The sequence below is a fragment of the Ranitomeya variabilis genome, chromosome 3 (assembly GCF_051348905.1).
Source record: "Ranitomeya variabilis isolate aRanVar5 chromosome 3, aRanVar5.hap1, whole genome shotgun sequence".
Lineage (NCBI taxonomy): Eukaryota > Metazoa > Chordata > Amphibia > Anura > Dendrobatidae > Ranitomeya > Ranitomeya variabilis.
The window spans coordinates 232,109,879-232,123,877 of record NC_135234.1 but is presented as its reverse complement, the minus strand read 5'-3'; the positions used below and the strand labels follow the sequence as shown (position 1 = coordinate 232,123,877).

General features: G+C 47.7%; 1 protein-coding gene across 1 annotated transcript in view; it reads left to right on the top strand.

Annotated features, from left to right (window-relative positions):
* The first annotated feature begins 3,313 nt into the window (after positions 1–3,313).
* Positions 3,314–13,999, top strand: part of LOC143815707 (glutathione S-transferase Mu 4-like) — a 30,974-nt gene continuing 20,288 nt past the window's right edge. The window contains exons 1-3 of the mRNA XM_077295231.1: positions 3,314–3,563; positions 3,645–3,720; positions 9,463–9,527. Coding sequence (XP_077151346.1) covers positions 3,531–3,563; positions 3,645–3,720; positions 9,463–9,527 — 174 coding nt within the window. The 5' untranslated portion in view covers positions 3,314–3,530. The remainder of the gene's footprint in view (positions 3,564–3,644; positions 3,721–9,462; positions 9,528–13,999) is intronic.

Here is a 13,999-nt window from a genome sequence, read left to right as displayed (position 1 = left end):
GGTCTCTCATATTAGAAGGATGCCTTCTCCCAACTGTAATTTTAAGATCTCTCAGCTTTCAGCTAAGACTTTATGTGTACTTTGCTAATTTTAAATAAATACATGTATTTATTGGATTAATATTCTTTCTTTTTTTTGTGATTTTTTTTTTTAAATATTTTTTCAATTTTTTAAACTTTTTTTTTTACTTTCTTTTTACCTTGTCCCAGGATGGGACATCAACTTTCCCTGCCGTGATCAAATACACTGCAATGCTTTTGCATTTCAGGGTATTAGAAAAGTGCATCGCACAAAGGGAGATGTGTCGGCTCCTGCTCTGAGCATGAGCTTGCAGGGCACTGTCCCTTGGTGACCCCATGGTCATCTTTCGGTCAACTCTCATATAGCTCTAACACCCACATTTGATCGCCCTGGCGCTCGGAGTGAGCCCACGAGATCATCATGCCATACATGTACACACCACCCGCAGCACCATACATATCCATATTCCTCACCCATCCCTTGTAGATTGTGAGCCCTCGCGGGCAGGGTCCTCTCTCGTCCTGTACCATTGTGACTTGTATTGTACTGTTCTTGTTTTTATTATGTATACCTCTCCTCACATGTAAAGCGCCATGGAATAAATGGCGCTATAATAATAATAATATGCGGCGCATGTCGTGAAGGGGTTAAAAGGACTATGCCAGCACATCTCATGTAAGAGGCCTTAAAGTGACTCTGTCAGCACAGAATGACTGTTGAAATTGAATACAGGCGCTCAGTGCATCACGGTGGGGCCAATCATTGAAATACACCTTCCCGCTTGTTTAGGCTTCTTTTACATTTGTCGTAATTTTGAGGCCCGTTTTTGCGGCCCCAATAGATTTCTATGGGGCTGCAAAAATGGGCCACAGTAATTTCATGGTGCGCAGTACGCCGTGAGGACCGTATTTACGGTTGTGAAAAAAGATTGAGCCTGCTCGATCTTTTTCACGGCTTACAGACACGGCCCCCATTGTAAATCAATGGAGCCGCAAAAACAACGGAAGGTTGACTTCCGGTTTTGCGGACCGTCGTTTTTGTTTCCCAATACATTTGCTATAGTATTGGGAACCCAAAAAACGGCGATCCACATTTTTTTTGCGGTCCGTTATTGCGGCAGACCGTGAAAATTGTGGCGATACGGCCCGTAAAAGAAGCCTTAGTTTCCATATATCTACATTCTTCTCTGGCCCTATGAAGCCAGAGCTGTCAATGAAAAAAGAGAGGGGTGGAGACTGAGGGAAAACAAGCAGGTGGGAAGGTGTATATAAATGATTGGCCGCCATGAAGCACCGAGTGCCTGTACTTGGTTTGAACAGTCCTTCTGCGCTGACAGTCCCTTTAAGGGCTCATACATGAGACAAATATGGGCCGGCAATCAGTCGTTCAGTATCAGGTGAAAAACCTTCTCAGACTACATTGGGTTGTTCGATATTTTCACCAAACCATACCGACAGTGGAAACCGTTTCCCAACAAAGTCTGACACGCTTGATTGGTCTTTTGAATCATAATGTACATTCAGCCACAGCCATAGGCCGGCGTCACACTCAGCATATGAAAATACGGTCCGTTTATTACGGCCGTAATACGCAGAAATGTTCCCAAAATAGTGGTCCGTATGTCATCCGTAGGCAGGGTGTGGCAGTGTATTTTGCGCATGTCATCCTCCGCATGTAATCCGTATGGCATCCGTACTGCGATATTTTCTCGCAGGCTTGCAAAACCGACATCTAATGGATTTATGTGCTCAAATGTTCGTTAAAACATATATACAGTATCTATATCTATATATATATATATATATATATATATATATATGTCATTGAGACATATATATATATATATATATATATATATATATATATATATATATATATATATATTTATATTTCAGACAGCGCTAGATATCTTAAAAGCCGGTAATTCAATTGCCGGCTTTTGCTCTCTCCTTCCCAAACCCGACATGATATGAGACATGGTTTACATACAGTAAACCATCTCATATCCCTTTTTTTTTGCATATTCCACACTACTAATGTTAGTAGTGTGTATGTGCAAAAATTGGACCCTCTAGCTATTAAATTAAAAGGTTAAATCGCGGAAAAAATTGGTGTGGGCTCCCGCGCAATTTTCTCTGCCAGAGTGGTAAAGCCAGTGACTGAGGGCAGATATTAATAGCCTAGAGAGGGTCCATGGTTATTGCCCCCCCCGGCTACAAACATCTGCCCCCAGCCACCCCAGAAAAGGCACATCTGGAAGATGCGCCTATTCTGGCACTTGGCCACTCTCTTCCCACTCCCGTTTAGCGGTGGTACTCTTTGATTAATAATGGATAGGTGTCATAATTGATGCCTCTCCATTATTAATCTGGCTTAATGTCACCTTACAATAGCAAGGTGACATTAACCCTTCATTACCCCATATCCCACCGCTACACAGGAGTGGGAAGAGAGTGGCCAAGTGCCAGAATAGGTGCATCTTCCAGATGTGCCTTTTCTGGGGTGGCTGGGGGCAGATGTTTGTAGCCAGGGGGGCCAATAACCATGGACCCTCTCTAGGCTATTAATATCTGCCCTCAGTCACTGGCTTTACCACTATGGCGGAGAAAATTGCGCGGGAGCCCACGCCAATTTTTTTCCGTGATTTAACCCTTTATTTTACAAGCTACAGCGCCCAACTTTTGCACATACACACTGCTAACATTAATAGTGTGGAATATGCAAAAAAAAAAAGGGATATGAGATGGTTTACTGTATGTAAACCATGTCTCATGTCGGGTTTGTGAAGGAGAAAGAAAAAGCCGGCAATTGAATTACCGGCTTTTCTATAGAACACCGCTGCATATTTCTCGCAAGTCACACTGCTGCTCCAAGTGTAATCCATATTTTTCTCGCCCCCATTGACTTTCATTGGCGATTTTTTTGCGCAATACGGTGACAAACGCAGCATGCTGCGATTTTCTACGGCCGTACAAGACCGTAAAATACGCAGATAGGACCTGGGCCATAGAGAATCATTGTACCGTATGCAATCTGCACCTCTCATACGTCCGTAAAACTTGCTAGTGTGACGCCGGCCATATAGTGATAGGAATGGTTGCCCTTTCTGTCGGCAGTCAGCCTTTTCTGCTCACTGATGTGTATGGAGGCTTTTATGCTTCAGGACGCTAGGACAATGTCACAGAAGTATATGCAAGTAGCACAACTAATGACGTTTCCTAGCCTGTAACCTAGCAACACAGCAACACTAATGTGCTGACCAGCAAAAAGGTGTCTCATTGTAGCCAGCAGAGCAGACTGCAAAGTTCAAACTGGAGCGAGCGAGCGCAGCCCTGCGTTATCGCCTAGTCACGTGTCCTGAAGTCAACTTCCGGTCTGCGGCGAAGACCTCTGTGATTGGCTGGCATCCCAGCTACTGTCACATGAACAGTGAGCCAGCTCCCGGGGTCCTGACTGACTCTGAGGAACAAGGTCAGATTACTATTAGTGAGCGGCTCAAGTGACGGACGATGATGATTCTCGGCTACTGGGACATACGCGGGGTGAGAGGCGCACTACAAGTAATGGCTGCTGCCCTGGGCTAGGACGCCGCTCACACTACTAACATGCACTTGTTCCTGCAGCTCGGCCATGCGATCCGCCTGCTGCTGGAATACACGGAGACGCCTTATGAGGAGAAGCGCTATGTGGAAGGAGATGGTGAGGGCTGCGGGAGGAGGCATTTGGGCTGGTGCCATTGCTGTGAGGTTGGAGGCATGGGGTTGTCTCCTGTGGATAGTCAGTGGCGGACCTGTGTGACGGATGTCCTCTGTTCTGTATGGTGGCGGACCTGTGTGACATGTCCTCTGTTCTGTATGGTGGCAGACCTGTGTGACGGATGTCCTCTGTTCTGTATGGTGGCAGACCTGTGTGACGGATGTCCTCTGTTCTGTATGGTGGCAGACCTGTGTGACGGATGTCCTCTGTTCTGTATGGTGGCGGACCTGTGTGACGGATGTCCTCTGTTCTGTATGGTGGCAGACCTGTGTGACGGATGTCCTCTGTTCTGTATGGTGGCAGACCTGTGTGACGGATGTCCTCTGTTCTGTATGGTGGCAGACCTGTGTGACGGATGTCCTCTGTTCTGTATGGTGGCAGACCTGTGTGACGGATGTCCTCTGTTCTGTATGGTGGCAGACCTGTGTGACGGATGTCCTCTGTTCTGTATGGTGGCAGACATGTGTGACGGATGTCCTCTGTTCTGTATGGTGGCAGACCTGTGTGACGGATGTCCTCTGTTCTGTATGGTGGCAGACCTGTGTGACGGATGTCCTCTGTTCTGTATGGTGGCGGACCTGTGTGACGGATGTCCTCTGTTCTGTATGGTGGCGGACCTGTGTGACGGATATCCTCTGTTCTGTATGGTGGCGGACATGTGTGACATGTCCTCTGTTCTGTATGGTGGCAGACCTGTGTGACAGATATCCTCTGTTCTGTATGGTGGCGGACATGTGTGACATGTCCTCTGTTCTGTATGGTGGCGGACCTGTGTGACGGATGTCCTCTGTTCTGTATGGTGGCGGACCTGTGTGACGGATGTCCTCTGTTCTGTATGGTGGCGGACCTGTGTGACGGATGTCCTCTGTTCTTTATGGTGGTGGACCTGTGTGACGGATGTCCTCTGTTCTTTATGGTGGCGGACCTGTGTGACGGATGTCCTCTGTTCTTTATGGTGGCGGACCTGTGTGACGGATGTCCTCTGTTCTTTATGGTGGCGGACCTGTGTGACGGATGTCCTCTGTTCTTTATGGTGGCGGACCTGTGTGACGGATGTCCTCTGTTCTGTATGGTGGCGGACCTGTGTGACGGATGTCCTCTGTTCTGTATGGTGGCGGACCTGTGTGACGGATGTCCTCTGTTCTTTATGGTGGCGGACCTGTGTGACGGATGTCCTCTGTTCTTTATGGTGGCGGACCTGTGTGACGGATGTCCTCTGTTCTTTATGGTGGCGGACCTGTGTGACAATTGTCCTCTGTTCTTCATGGTGGCTGACCTGTGTGGCAGATGTCCTCTGTTCTTTATGGTGGCAGACGTGTGACAGATGTCCTCTGTTCTTTATGGTGTATGGAGGCGGCAGTGACTGGTAGGACCGGGACAGACTGGCTCATATGCACTTATCGGTGGCTTATGGGTATTCTGGCTCCTCTTTATGGTGGCGGACCTTTGTGACGGATGTCCTCTGTTCTGGCAGACCTGTGTGACGGATGTCCTCTGTTCTTTATGGTGGCAGACCTGTGACGGATGTCCTTTGTGGTGGCAGACCTGTGTGACGGATGTCCTCTGTTCTTTGTGGTGGCAGACCTGTGTGACGGATGTCCTTTGTGGTGGTAGACCTGTGTGACGGATGTCCTCTGTTCTTTATGGTGGCAGACCTGTGTGACGGATGTCCTCTGTGGTGGCAGACCTGTGTAACGGATGTCCTTTGTGGTGGCAGACCTGTGTGACGGATGTCCTCTGTCCTTTGTGGTGGCAGACCTGTGTGAGTGATGTACACTGTTCTGTATGATGACGGACCTGTGTGACAGATGCCCTCTGTTCTTTATGGTGACGGACCTGTGTGACAGATGTCCTCTGTTCTTTATGGTGGCAGACCTGTGTGACGGATGTCCTCTGTTCTTTATGGTGGCGGACCTGTGTGACAATTGTCCTCTGTTCTTTATGGTGGCAGACGTGTGACAGATGTCCTCTGCTCTTTATGGTGTATGGAGGCGGCAGTGACTGGTAGGACTGGGACAGACTGGCTCATATGCACTTATCAGTGGCTTATGGGTATTCTGGCTCCTCTTTATGGTGGCAGACCTGTGACGGATGTCCTTTGTGGTGGCAGACCTGTGTGACGGATGTCCTCTGTTCTTTGTGGTGGCAGACCTGTGTGACGGATGTCCTCTGTTCTTTGTGGTGGCAGACCTGTGTGACGGATGTCCTCTGTGGTGGCAGACCTGTGTAACGGATGTCCTTTGTGGTGGCAGACCTGTGTGACGGATGTCCTCTGTTCTTTATGGTGGCAGACCTGTGTGACGGATGTCCTCTGTTCTTTATGGTGGCAGACCTGTGTGGCAGATGTCCTCTGTTCTTTATGGTGGCAGACCTGTGTGGCAGATGTCCTCTGTTCTTTATGGTGGCGGACCTGTGTGACAATTGTCCTCTGTTCTTTATGGTGGCAGACCTGTGTGGCAGATGTCCTCTGTTCTTTATGGTGGCAGACGTGTGACAGATGTCCTCTGTTCTTTATGGTGTATGGAGGCGGCAGTGACTGGTAGGACTGGGACAGACTGGCTCATATGCACTTATCAGTGGCTTATGGGTGTTCTGGCTCCTGTCACTGAGGTTTTTGATGGTGTGGAGGGCCAGTGATGTCTGCAGATATCTGCCAGGTTACGTGTGTGGCCAGTATCCCACTGCTATCCAGGTCATCAGAATAGGATCGGTGCCTGGTGACCTGCAGATGTCTGCAAATGGGATCCTGCTGCAGTGAATGGAGCTTTACCCCTATATAAGAGAGGTGCATAGTAGTGATGAGCGAATATACTCGTTACTCGAGATTTCCCAAACACGCTCGGGTGTCCTCCCGAGTATTTTTTAGTGTTTGGAGATTTAGTTTTTTTCACCGCAGCTGGATGATTTACAGCTACTAGCCTGATTGATTACATGTGTGGATTCCCTAGCAACCAGGCAACCCCCACATGTACTTATGCTGGCTAAAAGCTGTAAATCATTCAGCTGAGGCGATGAAAACTATATTTCCGATAACTAAAAAATACTTGGAGGACACCCGAGCGTGCTCGGGAAATCTCGAGTATATTCGCTCATCACTAGTGTATAGGTCTTATTTCTGCCTGAACATCCTGCCTATCTTTTTCACCAAATTGATCTATTTAACCTGTATTCCAGCCCCATTGCAGCCATGTCTTTACAGGTGCTTTCTAATAAACTGTGGAGTCCCAGCATATGAGGAGGCACTCGCTCACCCTGGTTTTTGCAGCTTATATTTGGCGCATTCTTCCCATCTGTCCAAGCTGCGTTTTAATTGAAGCTAGATCCTACCTGCCCATTAAAATGTAGGCAAAGGCCCAGGAGAGGTCCGATAGAGCGCCAACAGTTTAATATCTTTCTATGACGCTGTCACGCTCTGCTCAGCAGACCCACCGGCCCCTCCATGCATTGCGGTCTGATTTATACGATCGTTTGAATGCACCCTAAGGGTAACCTATTTGAACAATGGCACATGCCAAAGCTAATATAATAATAATAATCTTTATTTATATAGCGCCAACATATTCCGCAGCGCTTTACAGTTTCAAACACAACAGTCATGGGTAACAATGTTAACAATACAGTAATAAAGCAAAATAAGACGACCCTGCTCGTGAGAGCTTACAATCTACAATGAGGTGGGGAGATACAATGCACAGGTGTGTATTTACAATGATGTATTTACAATGATGGTCCAGCCATCTTCAGGGAGTGGGGGATAGATGGAGATAGCGAATGGGCTACACACACACAAACATGAAATGAGTTTGATTAGGGAACGTGATAGGCCGCACTGAACAAATGAGTTTTGAGCGAGCGCCTAAAACTATGCAAGTTGTGGATGGTTCTAATATCTTGGGGTAGAGCATTCCAGAGGCTTGGCGCAGCACGGGAGAAGTCTTGGAGTCGGGAGTCGGGGGTACGGATAAGTGCAGAGGTTAGTCGAAAGTCGTTTGCAGAGCGCAGCAGTCGGCTAGGCCGATAGACAGAAATGAGGGAGGAGATGTAAGGGGGTGCCGCACTGTGGAGAGCTTTGTGGGTGAGAACAAGTGCTTTGAATTGTATCCTGTAATGAATGGGCAGCCAGTGTAATGACTGGCGAAGAGCGGACACATCCGAGTAACGATTAGCCAGATGGACAACCCTGGCTGCCGCATTAAAGATAGACTGGAGAGGGGAAAGTCGCATGAGGGGGAGGCCAATTAACCCCTTACTGACCTCGGACGGGATAGTACGTCCGATGTCAGCTCCCCTGCTTTGTTGCAGGGCTCCGCGGTGAGCCCGCATCAAAGCCGGGACATGTCAGCTGTTTTGAACAGCTGACGTGCCCGCAATAGCGGCGGGTGAAATCGCGATTCACCCGCCGCTATTAACTAGTTAAATGCCGCTGTCAAACGCAGACAGCGGCATTTAACTACCGCATCCGGCCGGGCGGCCGGAAATGACGTCATCGCCGACCCCCGTCACATGATCGGAGGTCGGCGATGCTTCAGAATGGTAACCATAGAGGTCCTTGAGACCTCTATGGTTACAGATCCCCGGCAGCTGTGAGCGCCACCCTATGGTCGGCGCTCACAGCACACCTGATTTTCTGCTACATAGCAGCGAACAGCAGATCGCTGCTATGTAGCAGAGGCGATTGCGCTGTGCCAGCTTCTAGCCTCCCATGGAGGCTATTGAAGCATGGCAAAAGTTAAAAAAAAGTGAAAAAAATAAAAAAAATATAAAAGTTTAAATCACCCCCCTTTCGCCCCAATCAAAATAAATCAATAAAAAAAAAATCAAACCTACACATATTTGGTATCGCCGCGTTCAGAATCGCCCGATCTATCAATAAAAAAAAAGCATTAACCTGATCGCTAAACGGCGTAACGAGAAAAAAATTCGAAACGCCAGAATTACGTTGGTCGCCGCGACATTGCATTAAAATGCAATAACGGGCGATCAAAAGAACGTATCTGCACCAAAATGCTATCATTAAAAACATCAGCTCGGCACGCAAAAAATAAGCCCTCAACCAACCCCAGATCATGAAAAATGGAGACGCTACGAGTATCGGAAAATGGCGCTTTTTTTTTTTTTTTTTCTTTGCAAAGTTTGGATTTTTTTTTCACCACTTAGGTGAAAAATAACTTAGTCATGTTAGGTGTCTGTGAACTCGTACTGACCTGGAGAATCATAATGGCAGGTCAGTTTTAGCATTTAGTGAACCTAGCAAAAAAGCCAAACAAAAAACAAGTGTGGGACTGCACTTTTTTTGCAATTTCACTGCACTTGGAATTTTTTTCCCGTTTTCTGGTACACGACATGGTAAAACCAATGATGTCGTTCAAAAGTACAACTTGTCCCGCAAAAAATAAGCCCTCACATGGCCAAATTGACGGAAAAATAAAAAAGTTATGGCTCTGGGAAGGAGGGGAGTGAAAAACGAACACGGGAAAACGGAAAATCCCAAGGTCATGAAGGGGTTAATAGAGCGTTACAAATATAAATATATACTATAAATATAAATATATATAAATTAATATAAATATTATTATATTATTTTATATTATATTTATATAAATATAAATATACTTTGAAAGTTAATTTTGTAACCATGTATGAACGTCATGTTTATGTGTGACTAATTTGTTTGTCTCCACACAGCCCCAGACAATGAAAAAAGTCAGTGGACTGAGGAAAAGGAGAAGCTGGGTTTGGACTTTCCAAATGTACGTGGAGAAGGAAAAATATTTCTTGAAAATTAAATTACAGGAGTTGTTTAAATGCATTTACTATCTTGGTCTATAGCAGAAATGCCTTTCAAAGCCAGTCTCGCATACAGTCATGTGACCATCTTTATCACCAGCTTGTGTCCCATACCCCAAATAAAATATGAGGCTTTGTTCCCTATGGAACTTCACATAATCCATACCTCACAGCTCAAAAACAAAGAAAAGGACACATAATATGGTGTGCACAGCATGCATTTTACGTTAAGACACTGACCTAACCTCACCCAGTCACAGGGCATGCCACCAGGAATTTCAGGTCCCCAAACTGGCAACATTTTTGGGCCCCCTCTTGAGACTCCGCCCAAGCTCCACCCCAGCTCCACCTCCACCCATCAAACCTTGCACAGTCCCACTGCCCACTCTAGGAAAAACTCCACTTTTGCACCACATCCTCACCAATCATACATTAGCAATTCCCATCAAACACCAGATCACATACATAGGCATCAGCTTTTGTTTTAGCCCAAAGATTTTTTTAAGCCACCATCATGACAAGGTAGATTCTTCTGGAAGGGCCCAACTCTACTCTAACCTATTAGACATTTTTCTCCTTCGCCTCATTGGGGGACACAGGACCATGGGTGTTATGCTGCTGCCACTAGGACGACACTAAGTGAATACAGAAAGATGAACTCCTCCCCTGCAGTATACAACCTCCTGCTGGCTCTAAGAGAACCAGTTCTTGCTTAGCGTCTGTAGGAGGCACTTGGGTCTGGTTTTCAGACCCCAACGTTTTTATTTTTTATTTTCTATACATTTTTGTTTTTTAATTAACTGAGTGAAGGGGCGACGGATCCTTTCTAGGCTCCGATCTCCCCCGAATCATCAACAGGCGAGAACGCAGAGAGTTCCTCCCCGTACCCTCCTGCGACGACTGGAAGCCATGCCTGAGCTCATTTTAGGGGCGACGATTCCTTTGGGTCCCGATCTCCCCACACCGACAACAGTGTTGCCTCCATGTACCCTCTCCTGGAGCCAGGCCTATAGCCGGACATTCTGCCCAGTACTGCGGCACCCACTATGGCATCCGTGCAGCCCCCACTGCATCACCACTGACTTGGCGGATGATGGAAGGCGGCAGAAAGACTCTCCATCCCCCTTGTCTTGGGGGATGGTGGATTGAGAGTGAATACCAGGACCAGCACACCTGCAATCCGTGAGTAGGAGCAGCTGGTTGCAGAGGCTCAGACGGGTCCTGGTCCCTGGGAGGGGGAGGTGCCCCAGGAATTGGCTGCGCTTCCCAGCGTCGCCAGGGCTCCAGCCCATTCCCCTGCTCCTGAGGCTCAGCAGGCGCGACGGTGTAAGGCCGCCATCCATGGCCCCCACAAATCTAGTCCCCGGCTTCTGGCGCTGCTGCCGACTACCGTGGCCCGCACTTTTCCCGGCTCCCAAAATTCAGGCCCCGGCTTTTAGCTGAGATAGGCCGCATTTTTTATGGCCCCGCCTGCTGGGGGTGGCGCCGCCCATGTGCTCTGGTGCTTCTCTGCCCAAACGAGAAGCGCCCTCCTTATCTCGGCAGCCATCTTACTACAACCGCATCACTGCAGCAGCAGCGTTTTTCGTTTGTGCCTGGACTACAGCAGGAACAGCGCTGACAGAAGCGCTGTGGGTACACAAACAGCGGTACCACCCCTAGGGACTCAAGACACAGGACCTGGGTAAGCTGCAGTATTTTAGCTTTAACCCTTCCTTTGCCAGTACATCCTCCCTTTATCTATCTCAGTCTAAAACCTCCAAAAAGACTAACAAAACACACACAGTGTTTTTTGCTTCATGTACCACTTGCAAGGTTTCTTTGCCCTGGGGCCACAATACTGCGTTCTGCACGGCCTGTGACCCGGTAACTGCCCAGGACCCACCCGTCACTGATACCGACCCCAGCAAGCCTAGGCCCCCTGAGTGGGCCACTTCTCTCCTGTGGTCTATGGCTTCTCTGGCCAAAGCGATAGACTCTCTCCGGGATCCTTCCTCTAGCCAGGGCGTTAGTCTGTTAGGCGCGGAAAACCCTTTAGACGGACAAAACTCCTTATTTAGCAGGGGTCGTACCTTATCTAAAAGTGCCCATGCTTCTAGGAAAAGGTCTCATGGCACATCCCCCGAACCTCCTCCTGCTTCAACCTCCGGGAATTCGGCTTCTCGTTCCCCCTCTCCAGGGGTTGGTAGCGAACACGATTTAGAATACGAATCTGATGCGTCCTTAGATCAGGAATCTCAAAATGATCAGGAGACACTTGATTCCCTCATTGAGTCAGTCAGCAAAGCTCTGAAGGTAGAGGAGGAACCCGTATCCATTCCAGATCATGCTGTGTCCTTTAAGAGGACTATAGAGTAAGATTTTGGCGTGCACTCAGTCAGAGTAAAGGTGAGGTGCCGGTGTAATGGGACAGTCAGTCCCGATTAGTAATGAATTTGTAATTCACCGCACACTCGAAATGAATATTGCACGATATGCAAATAAAGTGTAAATTTATTCTAAATCTGGGAGCGTAACAGAATAAAGCAGCTTATGCGATCATATACAACGTTTCGGCTCCACCGGAGCCTTTCTCACGTAATCGCTGTGAAAAACAAAACATATAAATAATAAATACATACATACATGGTAGGATCGATATGGTGCTAGTACAGAGGGGGCAGTATAGGGCCTAGTGGTAATTACCTATAGATGTCACTGAGATAAGCGGCGCTCCCGCGCCTTGCTGGTAGTCGGCGTGTGCAGCTAATACTGCTGGTCTGTCTTAAATGTAGTTTCGCATCGCCGCACCGGAAGTGCGTGTGCGCGTTTAGAGAATTCGTGTTTACCCCATCATCCTTCCTTCGAATAATCTCTGTGGCGGTTCAAGTACTTCTCATCGTTGTTCATGGTGATTACATCATGTACAGTCTGTGTCCGCTAGACGCTGCTGCGATTACAGGAGCTTACTAACTATGTTTACACCAGGACGATATCTTTTGTTTTGTTTTTCTTGTATATATTCCCTTGTTTTTTTCCACAGGTTTTTCCACGGGTTTTCTTTATGTATTTATTATTTATATGTTTTGTTTTTCACAGCGATTACGTGAGAAAGGCTCCGGTGGAGCCGAAACGTTGTATATGATCGCATAACCTGCTTTATTCTGTTACGCTCCCAGATTTAGAATAAATTTACACTTTATTTGCATATCGTGCAATATTCATTTCGAGTGTGCGGTGAATTACAAATTCATCTTTAAGAGGACTAAACGCCGTCATAGGGTGTTTGCCAACCACCCCGAGTTAAAGGACATTGTTGAGAGACATAGGGACCGACCGGATAAACGCTTCATGGGGCAGAAGCCCATGGAGTCTAAATATCCGTTTGCTCCTGATTTAAGAAAGAATTGGTTACAGTCCCCCCGGTGGATCCTCTCGCATCGCGGCTTGCTTCTAAAACTCTTCTGTCTTCGTCCGATGGCGCCACAGTCAAAAATCCTACTGATCGTCAAATTGACAACCTTGCTCGTTCGGTTTTTGAAGCTTCTGGAGCTGCACTCTTTCCATCATTTGCCGCGACCTGGGTGGCTAAAGCTATGGCCCACTGGGCTGAGGTCTTGTCCGCAGCCATTCAGGATACTAACCTCCCCTCTGAGGTGGCATGCCTCACCAATCAGATTTCTCGGGCCGGGGATTTCGGGATGTCCGCTTCTTTGGATGCGGCTAACTGCGCTTCCCAAGCAGCAAACGCCATCACCATTAGGGCCCTATGGCTCAGAGACTGGTGTGCGGATTCTGCTTCCAAAAAGTCTTTAACCTCTCTCCCCTATCAAAGTGGTCGCTTGTTTGGAGAAAAACTTGATCAACTAATCTCCGACGCCACTGGAGGGAAGAGTAAGTTTCTTCCCCAGCAGAGGCCTGTACGACCCTTTCGGAACCAGCAACAGCAAGCTCGAACCCAATTTTTATTTATTTATTTTTTCCCATTACAATCCCAACTGGTCCTCGACATCCACTTCTTCAGGACCAGGACGAGCCCAATGCAGAGATAGAGGTTCCCAGGTCTCATCCATCTCATCTCATCCCTTCCATTCCTGGAAAAGCAGGCCCAGACAGCCTGAACCCAAGGGACGCAGATCCTCTACACAAAGACTTGGTGCGGTATCTGGGGGACGCCAACAAAGTAGCCGGCCGACTACTTTTGTTCCGTCAAGCCTGGCTCTCAGTCGTTCACGACGAATGGGTCAGAGATCTAATGTCCTCCGGATACAAAATAGAGTTTTCGTCTCCTCCACCAGCGCGTTTCCTCCTGTCCTCTCTTCCCACCGCAAAAGCTGCAGCGTTCTTCCGAGCCATAGATGCCCTCAGAAAGGACGGGGTCATTATTCCGGTTCTGCAAAACAAAAGGTTCAAGGGTTTTTACTCAAACTTTTTTTGAAGTTCCCAAAAAGGATGG